The 17,063-nt window shown below is 41.8% G+C and overlaps 1 protein-coding gene across 1 annotated transcript in view; it reads left to right on the top strand.

Annotated features, from left to right (window-relative positions):
• The window catches only part of TBXAS1 (thromboxane A synthase 1), a gene marked incomplete at its 3' end in the record, with an annotated part of 227,332 nt that overhangs the window by 40,143 nt on the left and 170,126 nt on the right, over positions 1–17,063 (top strand). The window contains exon 2 of the mRNA XM_084281641.1: positions 11,125–11,218. Within this exon, the coding sequence (XP_084137767.1) occupies positions 11,125–11,218 (94 nt within the window). The remainder of the gene's footprint in view (positions 1–11,124; positions 11,219–17,063) is intronic.

Here is a 17,063-nt window from a genome sequence, read left to right on the forward strand (position 1 = left end):
CAACAAGCATTTTTTTTTTATAACCATCAGCCCAGAGAGGAACATGTCAGCTTATAAAGTACACTTCTGTCTGAACAGTCCAACCGGCTGTTTTACAAGTAATGCACAATACTGCTGCATTTTTCAGTGATTAAAGAAGGAAAATACCTTTCAGTCCATGCTGTTCTGGGTTTAACAGCTTGTGCATACCCAGTGTTGCTATTCCTGCCTCTACTCAGTTGCTCAGTCGCCTTGTTGTTTGAATGGGTGATTCAGAGTTCCAGGAAACCCTGGATGCTTTTGTTCCGCTTTTAATCTGGATGATACTTGGGAGCAATGCTTGAGTTCACTTTTTCTTTTTCTTTTTTTTTTTTTTGGGCAGTTTTTTGAGTTCCGAGTATCTCCTTAAGTTTTCTTTCTGTGATCCTTTCATTCAGTCTGTTTGAAATTCTGCTTTTCCTTTGGCTTTGTTTGGCATTGATTCAACTACCTTCTGTTTTGTAGTAGTAGTTATCAGCCTTGGCTAGTGGCCTACGGTAGCTTACGCAGGCTGCGGATGGTGACTGCCTCTTCAAGCACACTGAAAGTCAATTAAAATAGTTTCACTGTTCTTCCTGTCTCATGCCTACAGTTGCTAAAGGGTATTCTGCTGATGATGATGTAGGCAACAATATTTGTGCATACACCTTGCTCCTAATCACATTATCTCTTACATGATGAATTCACGCTATGACAATCTATTCTTCTGATCTATTCTTCCTTCATGTGGGCTCAACTCTTGTCAGCCCATAGGTACTTCATGGAGGCATGACTAAGGTGCAAAGAGCAGGCTGGATTTATTTGTGTGTGTGTTTGTATTTCCACAAGCCTTTGAACCCAACTTCCAAACTTCCGCTTACTGTGTGTTCAGGAGAATGGAAGGATCACCTCTTCCTGCTTCCAGGAATTAATTATATTGTTTCTTGGTGACCACAATGCTTTTCTGCTTTTCACTAAGGGAGCTCCAGACACTCTTCACTTTAATTCTAGTGGTATTAAATCACGTAGCAAAATACAAATCTCTAGACTTGCACTTTTTGGATGTGTGTGTGGTAGCTTCTCTTGCTTAGTTCTTGGGCTTTGCTGCCAGTTTTGGGTCTATTTCATGATGTAGTAGATTAACATTTGTTCCCTGAAGCATTCTCATTTTCCAGTGGCTCCTTCTATGCTGCTTAACGCGGCAGCTTCAGCCACCTTCCAGGCCATGGGATCACTCCTCCAGAGGTGTTTGTGCCTCCTTTGTATCTGCATGGTTTGGAAATGAAGTGGAGGGAAAAATGTAATTTAATCATTGTGATGTCTTTGAGAATAAAGAAAAAGGGAAGAAGAGGAGGAAGGAAAATCAAGGCAAGAAAAGAAAACCAGAGGCAACCTTCCTCCTTGTAGCATCAGAGTTCACCCAGTTCCCAAGTCTTGGGGAGCAGGCAGTGTCTCCAGTATTAATTTCAATTTTATCTTTGACTGTCTGGTAATGTACAGTATTATAGCATCTTTCCTGTAATTAAAGGTCAGACAATGTTGTCATTGTCACCCTTTACTATAATGGATTATAACTTGCGTAAAATAACTAACAATGAGCTGAGATTTTTATGTGAGCTCTCGGTCTGAGCCAGCACTTCCTTTATTTCTAATCTGGCATACTTAATTATAGGTGGGTCTGAGAGCACCACAAATTAAGGTTGTATGATGCTCTCATTATACAACTCTATTTTTCAATTGTCTATTGCTTTTTCAAACTCTGACCAGATGGGCTTGAAGTTTCCTAGGGCTGGTGTCTTAGATGAAATCATTGAAAAATCTCAGTTAAAATGAGCTCCATCATTTCTGACGGAGAAGCTTAAGAAAAATGTTGTTTTGCTTGCTGCTTGCTTTATTTTGTGTATCTTTCTAGGTTTACTTTATACTAGAGGTCTTTTTTTGACTTTAATATTAGTTTCCACAAATATTAAATTAATATTTTTGCAGTATTGGGTGGGAGGAGGTGTTTTTTGCATCAGTGGATGTACCCTTTGCCTTTCTCGTGCAAATTTGGGTCAATTGGAAGCCTTCAAAAATTGAAGTTAGCACACATTCATTTGAATCTTTTTTTTTTTTTTTTTTTTTTTTTTTTTTTTACCTATTTATAACGTTAAGCTAATATTTCTGGTTCTGTCTTTGCTAAGCATATTCCCACCCTTTGTGCAGAGGGTTGACTAGGTGGCCAGTCCCTGCGAGCAGTTCCAACTACAACAACTCAGAAAAGACTTGTCTGTAGCTGATCCCCTGTGCAATAGCATCAGTGAGGCTTGGGCACTAAAACTGCAAGCAGAGTGCCTGTCCCACCTCTCTGCCAGCGCTTTTCCTCTCCACTCACCCATCACCTGTTTGCAGTGTGGTTGGGGAGGAGGGAAAGGTTGAGTAAAGTGAATGTCAATATGATGAGAAAGGAGGGGACTTGTGCAAGTGGTCTAGGGAAGAATGGGTCTAGGGAAGGAGAAACTAGGTAATGAGCTGCATGGAGGAGGATAAATGGATGAGATGGAGGAATGCGGGACTGTGTTAGGCAGAGATCAGTTGGGGAATGCTTCAATTTTGCTGCTCTTTCTCCCTGAGGAACTATTGGTGAGACCCTGCGGCAGGCTGTGCCTCGCAGCTCCCTCACATGAAAGACAACCTGCTTCTTCTGTCAGCTCTGCTGTTCGCTCACTTGGCAGAGGCCTCTGCTGCAGTCCTAGGGTCTTTTGATGACCCCTGGGGATGCAAAGTGATGCAATGTGATGGATTTTTAATGAGCTTTTTAAAAACCTGAGAACTTGCATAGAGAAAATTGCATTAAAGGCACATTATGGAGGTTGTAAAGTCAAGCACACAAAAGTTAGGAAATGACGGAACCAAGTTGGGCTGTGGACCATTAATTCAGGCACTCTGCACATTTTGAAATGATCTCTGGCTCCCTGATCACATCCGTTTCTGCTCGGCAGGACCTCTGCAATGTTCCATGCCCAGAATGGGTGGTGCCCCACTGATGTTAACCTTAATAAATAAGTTTAAAAAATTATTTCATGTGCAGTGTAATCATGAGGTCTGTCTGCATTTATCCAGAATGGTCTGAAGGGAGGTGAATTGTCCCTGCAGTCTGTCAGAGCTGCTAATTTGAGATTACAAAGGGGGAAGATGCCCAGAGGTTTGTTCCAGAAACACCTTGTCTGTTTTGGTGCATGCGAAGAGGCTGGTCTGGAAAAGGGAGGAAGGACTGCGTTCCCCACCTTGCCTTCAGTCAAGGAAGCCCTATCAGGCCTGGATGCACTGGGAAGTGTTGATTATCTTGAAGCAGTTTTGTCCTTTACTTCTCCTGTGTGGTAACGGCACTGAGTGGCTCTGCACGTCCTGTGGCTGTTGAGGAATGCGGTACCGCACCTGAACTCTAAAACCAGTTCCCTGACAACAGCAACAGACGTCAAGAGAGTTGTCTGATAGACCAGAACAGTGTGGATTTGAAAGTGACAGCTGAGGTACAAGTGTGCTATTGGGAATACAACTTGCCTTGGCCTGCATGGTGTGTTGGTGCTTGATGTGTGTGCTAGGTAATGTTTCAGGAACGCAGCCACTGTAGCGCTGCAGACCATGAAGTAGTGGGCCATGAAGCGCTGAAGACCCTATGAAGTAGTGGGTCAGAGGCCTAGCAAGTGCTTGCTGTGTGGCTTTGAAAACCTGAAGTGATCAGGCTCCCAAGCAGGCTTCCCTCCCTCTGTTTAAACATGAAACCTTTGTCCTTACCATTGTTGCTGGTATGTAGGAAGGGTTGTGGTGCACACAGCAACATGTGCCATGTTGTCTGCACGTGGAGTTACATCATGAGGAAAGGACCTTGTGTAATAATTAGCAAGGCTAATTAAGCTGAAACTTCTTGTCCTTTTAATTATGTAATTAAGATGCCTAATTACAAAATTAAGTTATGTGATTACATGGGGAGGGAGGAAAAAATTTATGAAGTTTTACTCATTTCTGAAAATCATGTTTGTAACACCACCCTTCTTTCTGCAAACTTCAGTCTTCATGGCTTGAAGCAAGAGCACTTAGGGCGTGGAGGTGGTACTGCTTTCATGCATGCCACACGGCATCTGTGTGAGGAAAAGGTGGGAAAAGGAAATTGAAAAAGGAGGAGATATGGTGCCGGTTGTCCTGGGGAGCAAAAGGAAGGCTAGTCCTGCAGGTAGGGCAGTGGGCTGTGACATGAGGACTCAGCTCTGCCCCAGGCTTCCTGTGGACCTTTTGTATGGTCCCCCATACTCCAGAGACCTCACATCTCCTGTGGACACTCCTGCTTTGTTCCCAGAGCAGGATGTAGGCCGCACCTCCCTTCCCAGGGATACCACAGAGATATAAGTGTGCAATGAACTCAGTCGCTGTTGAGCCCACTGTGAAGGGCTGAAAGTGTGGATTTATGACTTGTTCATTTGCTCTTTATTTGGGAAAGTTGTTGCCCAGTGTGAAGGGGCTGCACTCTGAGAGAGGTGATGAAATACTGTCATCGGCCTGCTGTACGGACCATCTGTCTCTCTCAGGGCTACTCTGGAGCATGGTGAAGCATCTTGCTTTTCTGTATGGGCTTTTTTGTTTGTTTGTTTTTGTTTAATTGGCTTTGATTCACTACTATTTTTAATTTTTTTAAACCAGAGCAACCCCCCAAACTTTAAATGCACTGTGACAACCTGCAGCCTTATTACAACTAGTCCCTTGAGCCTATCGGTTCTCTTATTAAAAAGAGACACTAAAAGAATTGTTCAGCAGACCAGAACAGTGTGGATTAAAAAATGATTGTTAGCAGATAGATGAGGGATAAATGTGATATTGGGCATATAATTTGGCCTTTCCTGCACATTATTTCATTAAAGCACTTGCTAATGCACCAGGAATAATAATCCTATGGTCATTTACATTTCGCAGCTGGAAAACATCTGCCCCTGTGGAGGCAGATGGTGCAAGTGTGTGTAATGTCTGTCTTATTCTTGTGCAATTATTTCAAAATTCAAACATTGGGAGTGCAAACAAGTGATTAAGGCAAGCAGGCATTACATGGAAGTTCTCATTATCTCTGGAACTGGTATTACAGCCCTACAAATTCATAGTTTAAAAAGTATATATTTGTTGAGCTTGAAAATGAAATTGCAGTACTCAGCCTCATCCCAAACTGGCTAAAGTCTCTTTTGAAGCTTATCTCAAGAATACACTAAAACTGTACTTGTAAATATTCTTTTTTCTTAATAGTAGTCAAACATCCAACTGCACTTCTCAGCAGAAACCTTCATTTCCACCAGAGCTACCGATAGGTAACAGTGAAGGGCAATTTGGTAGCCTTTGCCCAAAGTTAATCGAACAGGTTGTAAGAGAGTATTCCTTTCCTCAGTTTTCCATCAGCTTTGGGAGAGAGTGCTTCAAGACTTACCTATGTTCTGGGGTTGGCTGGCTGACTTTTTTTATTCAGCGAGTTCAGTTGCTGGAGGTAATAACCAGAGGTGGTGTCTGCCTTGGCTGGAATACTCCCTGGAATACCTGCTTTCAAGACCTGTGTTTTGTGTGTTCCTCTGTTGGACCAAATCATGATTTTCTGTGTTACGTGTCCTGAGTATCAGATGAGAAGAAAGACTTGTGTGATGGCAGCTCTCCAGTGGTTGTGCTGCAGTATTCATAATGCAAAAATTCCCAGAGAGAACTAAGAGCAGAAATTTCAACTCTGTAGTGAGACCAGGGATGATATCAGTGTTTTGGTGAGACTGCTTTCTAGGCAGGGCTCCCAGGAAGGCTTATATATTTTATATGAGCCATCACTGTAATGTTTGGGAGGCTACCATTATTTTGTATATTATCACTACTTTGAGCAAAAGTACATCCCAGTGTTAACAGGGACCTAGTGTGGGTATACATAAACAGAGGCAAATAGGTGAAAAATGCATGATTATGTCTTACTTGGCAGGAATGTTTTCCATTATTTTAGCAAAATGCTTTGTTTTCCTACTCGGTCTTCCAAAATAACACACCTCCCAGCTCCCCAAAAGATTAAAAAACATTACTTTTTTTTTTTTTTTTTTCTCCTCTCTGAGTGTCCTAGTTTATAGCTTTCAGATATTATTAGGATGTGCATTACTTAGATGTAGAAGGAATGACGCACTTTCTATTGAGAGAGGGATTTGGGGTGATTTCAATGGTATGTTGAAGTCTGTGATGCAGATTTGGCAACTTGTGAATGTTATCTGCTGTAAGAATTGATTGCAGTTTATGGTAGACCATATAATACTTTTTCTTTCAGTAGTGATCAGTACTGGACTGGTGAGGCAGATAGCTAGTTCTGTCACATATATGCATTGCAACTTATGTTAATTAGCTGTTGGTTTGGATTCCTTCTAATTTTTTTGCATGGTGTCTCATGGCAGTAAGTTTGTGTTTCAGATAGCTTAAGTCGGCCTTGCAGGCCTACAGGAATGTATTTGGCATGCCAACTTTCTTTTAACAGTTATGTTTAATCTGCACAGAGATCATCTAGCTCTGAGAGGCCATTTGAATGTCTTCAAAGAGTTATTGAATTGTTTATTGATCCAGCTCATTACTGCTGTTCCTCTGATTCCTTTTGATGTGTTGTCACTTCGTTCAACATATAATGCCAGGGTTTTAAATTAGTAGTTGTGCAGGATGCCCTACATGTGTAAATATTAGGGTATGTTTCTCCCTTGAGTGGAAACGTGGTAGGTTGTCCAGTAAATGCTGTTGCCATCAGAGTCTTACCTTCATCATGCCCCTCTTTGCACAAAGGTTCCTTCCTGACATCTTCTTTAGAAAACTTGAAGTGTCTGAAGTTTTATCTGTTAGGCTTTGTTGCAGTCTAATCTCATGCTGCCATTGGGAGCCTACAGACCAGTTCCCTGCTTATGAAAATATTTTTTTTCTCCTTCCCTTTAATCTTTTTTCCATGTCTCCCTTTTACATTTGTTAAATTCACGAATTAAATACCTGCTGATTTTCCTTCAGTTAATTTCATCACTTTTTGAAGCTTTTTAAGCATCTAGAATAGACAACATCCTGTAGCAAGGAGTTCCATAGTTAGAATATCGATTATTTGGAAAAGTGCTTTGTTTTAATCCTGCCACCTGAACATTTATTTGTTGTGTGTGGCTTTTTTATTTAGTTAGTTATTTTTAGCAATTATGAGTAATAATTCTTTATTTATCTTCTCTAAGCCATACAGGATTTTATATGTATTTGTCATGCAGCATCAGTTGCTTCTTTTTCCAAGGTTAACATTATAGCCTGGATATTTATTCCTTCTAGAGAAGTTGTTCTGTATCTTTGGTTATTTTGGTCATGTCCCAATATCTCTTCTATTTCTAGATTCTTTGAGATGAAGTATCAGAACTGCAGGTAGTATTTAAGACAAAAGGTGGAAATGTATATTTTTGAGCAATAATATAGCTGTGCGTATCTTTTTTTTCCTTTCATTTTCCTTATAAAGGCTCTTCAGCCTAGGGAAAGGCCAGTAGTTTTTATCTTTGTCCTTTCTGTTTGCTAGTCTGATCAATAAACTTCTACCCTTAGTGTGCACACACAGAAACAGCATTTTTTATTTTGGAAGTTGCCTGCTATCAGATAAGTTGGGGGGGATAAATTAACACAGAAGTGCATTAAGTAACAGAGTGAGAAATAAGACTTCCTGCTGGTGATAAGGCAGATTCAGAACAGTTTCATTTGTATGTCAGCTTCTCGAGATGAACATAGTGTGCCTACCTGCAAGACAATTCTGCCTGTTTGCACTCTTCATCTTCTGGCCCATCTCCCCTTCTCAGCAACAAAACGTGGCCACTGTGTTCCCCAGCACTGCTTAGAGCACAACTCTGCAAGCTACTGGCCAAGTGTGTGTCATGGGTGTGCTGAGTAGCTGAATCACATAAATTAGCCTGTTCCAGTTATCAGATGCTTCTGGCTGAAGAGGCAAAGGTTTGTGCCATGAAGCTGTCAGAGGCATGCATTGCTGGTGTTCATTGTGTGTTACACAGGACAGATTTTTTTTTTAATTTGTAATTATTTTTTAATGAACTCCAGAACACCCCTTCCTCTCCCTCCTCCTACCCTCCAGTTGGTGGGCATGAGCTGAAATATTGCAGAGGTGGGGGGTGGGGAAGAAGCTCTTTCAGTGATGATTAAGGTTGCAAAACATAAGCTGTTATGTTAGAAATGGCTAAAGTCAAGATTACCTTTGTAATGGTAAATATTCCTCCTTCTGTGCGTGCAACATGGTCAGTCCCGACACACTTGCATACTCTTCTCTGCAAAACTACAGGCATTTCAACAGTACCAGAAATGCAATGAAATCACAGATACAGAGCTATATGTGTTTAGTGATGAGATTTTTTAATTTTATTTTTATTGCTGGCCCTGCTCTTTTTTTGGTACACTTCACTGACTACAGTGCTTCTGCTTCCCATCTCATTGTAAACCCCATTTCTCTACATTTTGAAAACCTACTTCAAATGTAGCTGAATGAAAGGTACCAGAGAAAAAATTCTTAAGAGGAAAAAGGAAAACAGATTATTGGTATGGAGCTGCCAATAAAGTTCAGAAGCTAACGAAGATGAACTGCTCGTCTAAGCATAAATAGTCCACGGAGTCCAGGTGTGCTCTTGTCTTATGAACCTGGGTGCCGAGTTTTGAGCACCATACTCATTAATTCTGCTCCTTCTGAAATATTTGGTGATCACATCAATTAATTGTGCTGTGTTAGACTGTTTGAATCCGCAGTACAAGAAGATCAGGGGTCTACAGTGTCCAGTCTACAGTGAAATTAGTAGTTGGCTGCAGCTCTGGCTGCTGTTTTGTAACCTGTCACGTATTCCACAGTAAAAACATCCAACAGAAAATGCTGCAAAATTGACTGGTTTCCATTGAGAGAGATTTTCATCTCTTCTACTGTTTACATACAGAAGATGAGGTCTTTGCTATGACACAAAGACACTTTAGGCAGATTTCAAACAGCAGCAAAAAAAAAATCCTCTCTTTGGGGAAGAAAATGTATCGTGTAGGCTGTTTGTCATTTTGAAGTTAAAATGTTTTTTTTTTCTTCCCAAAGAATATTAGGTATTTCAGCTTTTAAAAAAACAAGCAAACAAACCTTTTTTTTTTTTTTTTTTTTTTTTTTTTTTTTTAAAGCAGTTATGCAGCCAAAAAGTCAATAATATATGTAAAATGTGTAATAAATTTTGACTTCTGTGCCTTTTTTCCCCCCAATACCCTGTAATACTGAAATAGCACTCCTGCATAGAGACATCACTTCTATTTAGAGGGTTTGTGTTTGGGAAGGTTTGTACTGCCACATAGGAAGCACATTGCTGATATTTAAATATATTCAGATCTGTATCTTCTGATTATAATTTTTGTAAAGTATCTTCACAAAAGAAAATCCATTAAGAGAATAGGTACTGTGCTGCAGGAAATCTCAAGAAACACAAGTACAAAAAGCTAACTAGGTACTTAAGTCTGTTCTGTTTTGCTGGTCACATGAGGTTTAGTACTCTTAATTTCCTATATTTCACTTCACAGCAGCATCTTTTCCCACCTGTTGGAGGGAAGGGCCTTTTTCTGCCACCACCTCTTTTTCTCCCCCATGTTCCCTGTCCCACAGGAATTGTGCGCTCTTTGCCCATTTAATTAAACCATGATATTCCTGCCTGCATCGTGTAGGGTGTTTCAGATGAGGCGTTGTGTAGCTTATGGGATCTGAAAGCAGACGTGTCCAAGTCATAGCAGTGGGTTAAGCACAGTCTTTGGAGTCAACGAGACTGTCAGCTGGGCTTAAGGGGGAGTCAGCTCACTGGGATCCCAGCGCACTGCTTCTGGCTATATCTCTTATGCAATTCAGGTGAATTGCAGGCTCAGCAGACTAAGGCAGCTGACATCATGACCCCTACACCTACACTATATGCAGTTCATGGTTTTTACTTTGGGTTAGATTTAATTTGATCTCCAGGACCAAACAGTCTCACCGTGCTTGCAGTTTAAAGCTGAAGGACCACTAGTTAGTTCAGAACTGCCCTGTTAATAGATAAAGTATGAGAGCAGAGCCTCAAGTTCACTTTCTTCTGAGTTTCCTCTCAAAAAAAGTGTAGTTGACACATACCAAAATTGCCCCAGACATTGAAACATCATGCAGTAAGCAGGGGCAACTGAGAAGGTTCTTTAAAATCATTATTGCTCTGAGCTGGGATGCTAATGAAGAGACAGCCTTTATTAATTTCAATGATCTTTTGCCCTGGTCCTCCTGGTGATAGTGTTCAACGTGATAATAATCAGTATTATTGTGTCTTTGGCTAATCAAAACTGCTGCTGTTAGCTCCTGATCTTCCAGGTTTCACCACCTGAAGTCCACTGGTATGTGTTAAGAAAGAAGGAGAAGGGGGTAAAGGGGCTATGGGGTTGTTTCCTCCCCCACCCAGTATTGTGCCTGCCAACATGCCACAGTTCCATCTGAAACAAGGGATACACGAAGCTTTTCAGTCTGGGTTTTGTTTCCCTGTATTTTTTATCTTTGTTTAATTTGCTGACTGGCAGCTGGAAAATCACTTAATCAGCATATCTGGCCCAAATACTAGGCTTGACTTGAAAACACTGACAGTGTCTTGGCTCTCACACAACTGCAACTAGTTTGAATTCCTGTTCTGTGATCTGTATAGGTAGTGGTGATAGAAGGAAAAGAAAATAATCATGTGAAGATCTGTCTTGCTTCTTTCCCAGCTGTGCCACAACCCAAATGCCCATTTCAGTCTCGTTCTAACCTCATGTAGCTTTAGCGAGTTGCTTCTGATGCACACACGACTTCCTGGGGAAGAGGAGCAGCTCTCCATTTCCACTGCCCAGTTTGTAGGCATGTGTTTCAGTCCTTTTCGTGCTTCTGAGAGGACAGAAGAACAGTGCTTTGTGTTTGCTCCTGTGGCTGAGCAATGCCACCTCACTGATCATTCTGTTTGGCCAATACAGAAAGCATCTTCTCCCTTCTCTGAACCTAGGGAAGCCAACTGAACCAATTACTCTGGAAGTCTTATTGTAACAAGGTCCAAAATTAATGTAATTCTTTATTTGTTCCAGGTACTCCACCTCTGCCTTCTCCAAACTAAGCAAAGTAGGGATCAGACATCCTCCACCTCTTCCTTTCATTGGAAACCTGCTCTTTTTCCAAGAGGTAAGGAAGAATTTTATCTGTATTTAGCCAAAATATTGTGAATTGTGGATAGGAGGTAGGAGGAATTGAAAAGGATCCTACACTTCAGTAGTAGTACCCCTTAAAGTGTCCCCTTCTGTAAAGAACAAGCAAAACTCCACTTTTTGAGTGAATTGGTAGAAACGGTTGTGTGCAAGCAGCACTAATTTCAGGATAAAGTAAACTTGAGGGGAAAGAAAATACATAAGCTCCTGCAGTTAATTACTTGAGCTTTTCCAAGAAAGTTCATGCCCTCAGTGAAACAAACTTAGTTATGTGAATAGAGCAGATTACGATAACTAGCCCCAACTGGTTTGTACTGAGTGGTTTTGGCTTGCACGACCTTTCTATTTGTTTGTGTTTTTGCTGATGGTACACATTTAGTTTAAAGCTTGTAGCATTGCTTGCTCCTAAGCAGTAACTGGAATTGGCTACCACTGAATGCTGTTGTTCTGTGCCCCAAATGTTCCCATCCCAGCCTGGGAGGGGAAGTACTGGGGATTCTGCCACCGGATTTAATTCACTTACTCTTCCTACCCTTCACCTTCTCTCAGCCTGTTCATGCTGGTGTTTTTTATTCCTTGCTCAACTTTTCTAATGCTTCTGATTGTCCGAGTTATGTTAATAATGAGGAGCTGCCATTTCTCAGGTTGGACTCTCAATAAAGTCTCCCAAGTGTGTCTCTGTTATGTTCCAACAACTTTTCAGGAAATCTGGGCTAACTCCAGCTACAGCCCAATATCCTCTTTTAAGTGCACAGTCATCAACATCCATGCTGAGATTTGAATTATTAATGCGATTATAGTGCTTCTTACCTTGGTTTTCATGGTGATTGTTCCGTCAATATCTGACTCATTACTAGGTAAAACCCATTTAAATACCGGTTTTACATGTACATCTGATTTCATTTAGAAAATAGCATAAAAGGTGGACTTATTTGCTCTTGGTTCATTTGAAAAGGATTGACAGGATGACTTTAAGATACAGGAGATGCTGATTGTATGGAATATGGACTAGTTCACCCTGATTGTTCTGGTTTGAATTCAGCTGGATGGCATGAAGTGACTTGTTCCGTAGGCCTTTGCTGACAAAATCCTCTTATTGTTAGTCACCTGCTAACACTTGCTGTAGGAAAAGCTGCCTGGAGACTAAATTATTTTGACATGCTGTGGATAGGCTTACCCTGTACTAGTGTATGAGTAGAAAGTTTCTGAAAACTATTATCTGTGATCTGCTAGGCAAATTTCATTACCAGTGTTGCATTCATAGAACTTGCTTAAAGCAGGCTAATGAAGAAAATGGACGTAATTTTAGTAACTTCTGGGGAGAAGATAAGTGAAAGTATCCATGAAACTATGTCTTGCAGTACCAAGAAATAAGAATTTCAGCCAGAGTTTTTAAGCAATTGAACACTGCAGGAGCACAAGCCCCACCAGGCTGTACATCCAGCACTACAACGTTTCACTGTCTGTCCTGTTTATAGTCTTATAGTCAATAGGAACAGTCAGGTGTGAGTCCAAATCTTTGTAATTTTTCTTTCTTCCCTCATTTTTTACCATGTTTTCTGGACCTGGTTCTGTGGCTGCTTTCTTAGAATCATTGCCCATAATGATGCCCATGTGCTGGTAAGAGGAGGGCTGCTCTTATACTGCTGGATGTTCTTGACTAGAGCATTTTCAAGTTACAGGTACTCTCACTGTAGGACAGCTACCATGTTCCCTCCCTTTCCCAGCAGGGGAGAGCTAGGAGATGCCTCCCACCTTCCTCAGGGCTGGGGTAGGTTTTAGGGACTTTAGGGATTTAGCTGCCTGTGGCACAGTAGTGCAAGAGCAGCAGGTTTTTGTTTGTTTGTTTGTTTGTTTGTTTAGGAAGTAGCAATGCACTTGCATGTTCATGCAGACATGCCTTTTCACTAAACTGGACATTTAAAGGTCTTCCCTTTTAAATAGGCCAGCTCCTTCTTGCTCTGTGCAGTATCACCAATGTTGTGTGTGGGAAAACACAAGTCACAATCCCACTAAAAGGGCTTTCTAGCCCTTGAACCATTTTAGAGGAGTTAATGAACGGTGGCTAAGTGGAATGAATTCTCATGTGCTGTACAGGAATCTGCATACACGGAACTTTTACATTTCCAGTGCTGAATTTGAACTACAAATCAACACGAGTTGAAAACCTCTGCATCAGAATGAGACTCAGAAATCCAAACACTTCAACAAATATATTCTTCCAGTCCAAAGAGTGTGCTCATCTTGTGGTTTTGGGCTTTCATGATTGCTAGAAATTTAAGGGGAAAAAAATGGAGAAGGAAGGTGAGTCCATCTGATATAATCGAGTAAATCACAGACCTGGGGATTTTAGGGGAAAAAAAAAAGTAAACATCAAAAGGTATTGAAAAAATTTTAGGAGTAAGCAGCATTTTCTTCAGCTTCTAATGGCATAAATTCAAGGATTTGCTCGCTTTCTCCCCTGCTTACATGGATGTAAATCAGTTCTACTGATATTAGTGGAGATTCTCATTTTACTCCACTGTATATGTGAACAGAACATCAAGCCTCATCATTCCCTTTGTTGTCATTATTCTATAAGTGTGCCTGAAAATGCAAGCGAGATTTGACCAATAGTGCTGGGCTGTTCTTTCCTTTTTCTTTTTTAATAAACTTTCAAATGTATTTTAAATGAGAAAATGTTTTCTCCATGATATTTTTCTTGAAAGAGTTATTTTTCTGTAGGAAAATATATTGCCTGAGAAATGCCTGAAATAAGAGATGCTGTAATGTAGTGTCTCAGAAAGGAAGGGGAAGTGCTGAAAGTTAAGGGGATAAGGGAAATGCAACAGGAAAGACCTATCTCCATCACAGAAAAGTAGACTTTAAGAGCTGTCTTGGGGAAAACAAAGTTGTTTTACTGTAAGTTGCCCCTTTCCCCTCAAGTAAAAAAGAGGGGGATAATCGCAACCTGAAACTAAAGCATATCCACGTTAATCGGCTTATCTCAAAAATGAGAAGATATGAAATTATTGCAGTTCTGCAGCTGGGAAATTATCGGAGTCCAAGATATTAGATTAAAAATTCTTCATTGCATGAGAACAAATTGTGGTGGGCAAGTCTGATGTAATAGTAAATATGATTAGGCTGTTCAAAAAAAAATAAGCAGCATGTTCAATTTTCCCGGTAACTGAGCAGACTTGCAGCAGACAGACTAGCATTGTGCTAGGAACTCCTGACTGTTTCCCCCATCTCTCTGCGTACTGCATTTTTCCTACCAATCTGTGGAAAAACATTTTTTCTTCTTTTTTTTTTTTTCTCTTTTTTTCCCCATAGCAGCATAACAGGAGACACAAAGGTATACACAGCGTGGGCTTTGACTTTGAAGCCCATGCAGGTGCATGAGCAAGAGGGGCAGGCTACAGAAGAAATAAGCAGAACTATCCTATTAATTCCTAGACTAATGATTTTGTGACAAATGCTCTGAAAATCAAGAAAGTGCCCATGCCCCTTTACCCTTCCTTCCAAAGAACCGTGGCAAACCCTTGACCTGTTGCTATGGCTCTGCTGTGCTTTTCTCCCTGTCTCCCATCCTTCTCTTAAAAGGCAGCTGTGCTGTTTTTAAATGTCACTGGCTCTGACATTTGAGCGGCTCTGGTCGCCTGGTACTGTACCTGCCTGCGCTGCTCAGCCTCCTGCAGAGCACCGCCCTGCTGCAACCTGGGGCTTGCCTCTCTGCTGTTTTGGGGTGGTGGTAGGTCTGCCTCAGCTGCCTTGTTTGGGGTTTGGTAGGCAGGCTGTGTGCAACTGGGTGATGTGCTTTGGGTCCCTGTGTTGGTGTGAACATGTGTTGCTCTCCTCTGAGTGTTCCTAGCAAGCTCCTGCGATGCTTTTGACCGGCTGCGTGCTTGCATCCCTGCCTTGCATTTTAATGAAGGACATCACTCTCTTTAGCCCCTCTCCGCTTGGACAGGATACTCTTTGTTTACTCTGTTTATTTCTGCCTGGCCTACTTGTGGATCCTGGGCTACCCTGGAGTGGCCCATTTCTGCTGAATGGAAGTGGAGGCTGTGTGGATGCTTTGTCTTGCTTTCAGTTTGGGATCTAGCTGGGCTGTGTTGTTTTATGGCTGATGGGTGGGAGTGGAGAAGGAGGGTGTGTGTGTGTGTGCAGGGAGGAAGCGGAGAGCAAACATCATCTTTTTCCACTACGTATCTGCCAAAAGCATCCTTTGACTGAAAAGTAAAGAAAAATAAAAGGCTGAGTCCTTGCAGGGATGAATTTAACCCCATGTCTAATTTGCAGCCTAGAAAGCAGTATCTCAATGCTTGGAGAGAGGCTGCAGCACTTACTGTACTGGAATTTAATGACACAGCACGTAAACCCAAACAAGGTTGGAGGGAGGCAAATAGTGAGGGTCGGGGAAAGGCTGTGGACCTGGATTTAATTACAAGAATAATATGGTTTACACTGACAGTGAAAGCCTGCATATGGTTTTGTGTTGCTTTGCACAGATAAATGAGAGGAGTGGAGTAGGGAGCGTGTGCTTTGCCTCTTGGTGGCTGTGTGGAACCAGAAAATAAAGCCATGGTACCACTGACCAGCCTGGTGCACCCACTGTGGGCTGCTGACCGCCCCGATGGGCCTCACAGGGTGCTTCAGGTCTTCTCTCACGGCCTGGAAAAATTCTTCTTGACCAGAAGGCCCATTTGTGTATTCATGTCAAATGAAATGCTCTGAAGCTAGCCACTTCAGTCTGCAACATGACAGAAAACCTGGGGATAGATGTGTTTTTGCGTGTACTTTCTGTGTCTATAAAGCCAGTCTCTCTCCTTCTTAAATACATGTGTTTTCCTAGTCTCAGCTGATACCCTGTGCCACCTCCTTTGATCAGGCGTTAGCGCTGTTGGATACCCTGACAAAGTCAGTGCGGTACCTGGCTGTGGGAGCCTAATGCAGGAAATTGATATGTGGCAATTAGCTGACTCCAGCTTGACTACATGCCATTGGCACTCCTCAGCAGGAGCGGGACTGCTGGTTTTCAGAAGGGCCTCAGGCAGAGATGTGCTAGGGCTCATCCCAACATACTCTCTGAGCCTGTGGGACCTCAGCAGGGAGAGCAGCGCATGTTCCTCAGAAAGCCTTCTGTAAGAAAGCCTTCTGTACAGACACGATGTCCTTGGTGTTCCTGCACTTGATGTTTCTGATCACTGTGCTCACAAGTTATCCCTGAATGTGGAGTCAACAGGTTCTCTTTAATTAGCCTCTATGGAAGCTAGAGATGGTATTGTGAGGCACAAAGCAACAGGCAGGTCTTCTGTGACAGAAAAAGAGGGGTGAATCATTGCTGCTTTGTTGGTAGGTAATGGTGACCTGAGGGCAGTGGCCATGAAAGATGGTTTTGCTTTTTTGGAATATAATGTTTCTTGGAATAATATATAATGTTTGTTTTGGAATATAAGAGGAGAAAGAAGTCTGAACTATCACTTTTGTATTCCAAGAAACAGCTTCTTGCTGCGTGCCCTCTGCCTAGAGCACCTCCTACTGCTATTTGTGCTGTGCTGAAGAGGCCTGGATGGGCCCTTCCTGTGCCTTCCTGTGCCTTCCTGTGGAGATGTAGAGTTACTGTCTCTCAGAGGAGATGAAAATTTCATTCATGAGCAGCATCATGTCTTTGGTATTCTGTAAACTGTGTTTTGGTAGTTCCTTTTGGCATACTTCATGCTTGCTTGTGATAAGGAGGCAATAATTGAGGCAACTGCTAGCTGTATGAGAAGGCCTTTACCTGTTAAGTGGAAAGAGAATGATGTTTTCAAAAGCAGTACAATAAGTGAGAGCAGAGG

The sequence above is a fragment of the Netta rufina genome (genome assembly GCF_964035555.1).
Source record: "Netta rufina genome assembly, chromosome: 1".
NCBI lineage: Eukaryota > Metazoa > Chordata > Aves > Anseriformes > Anatidae > Netta > Netta rufina.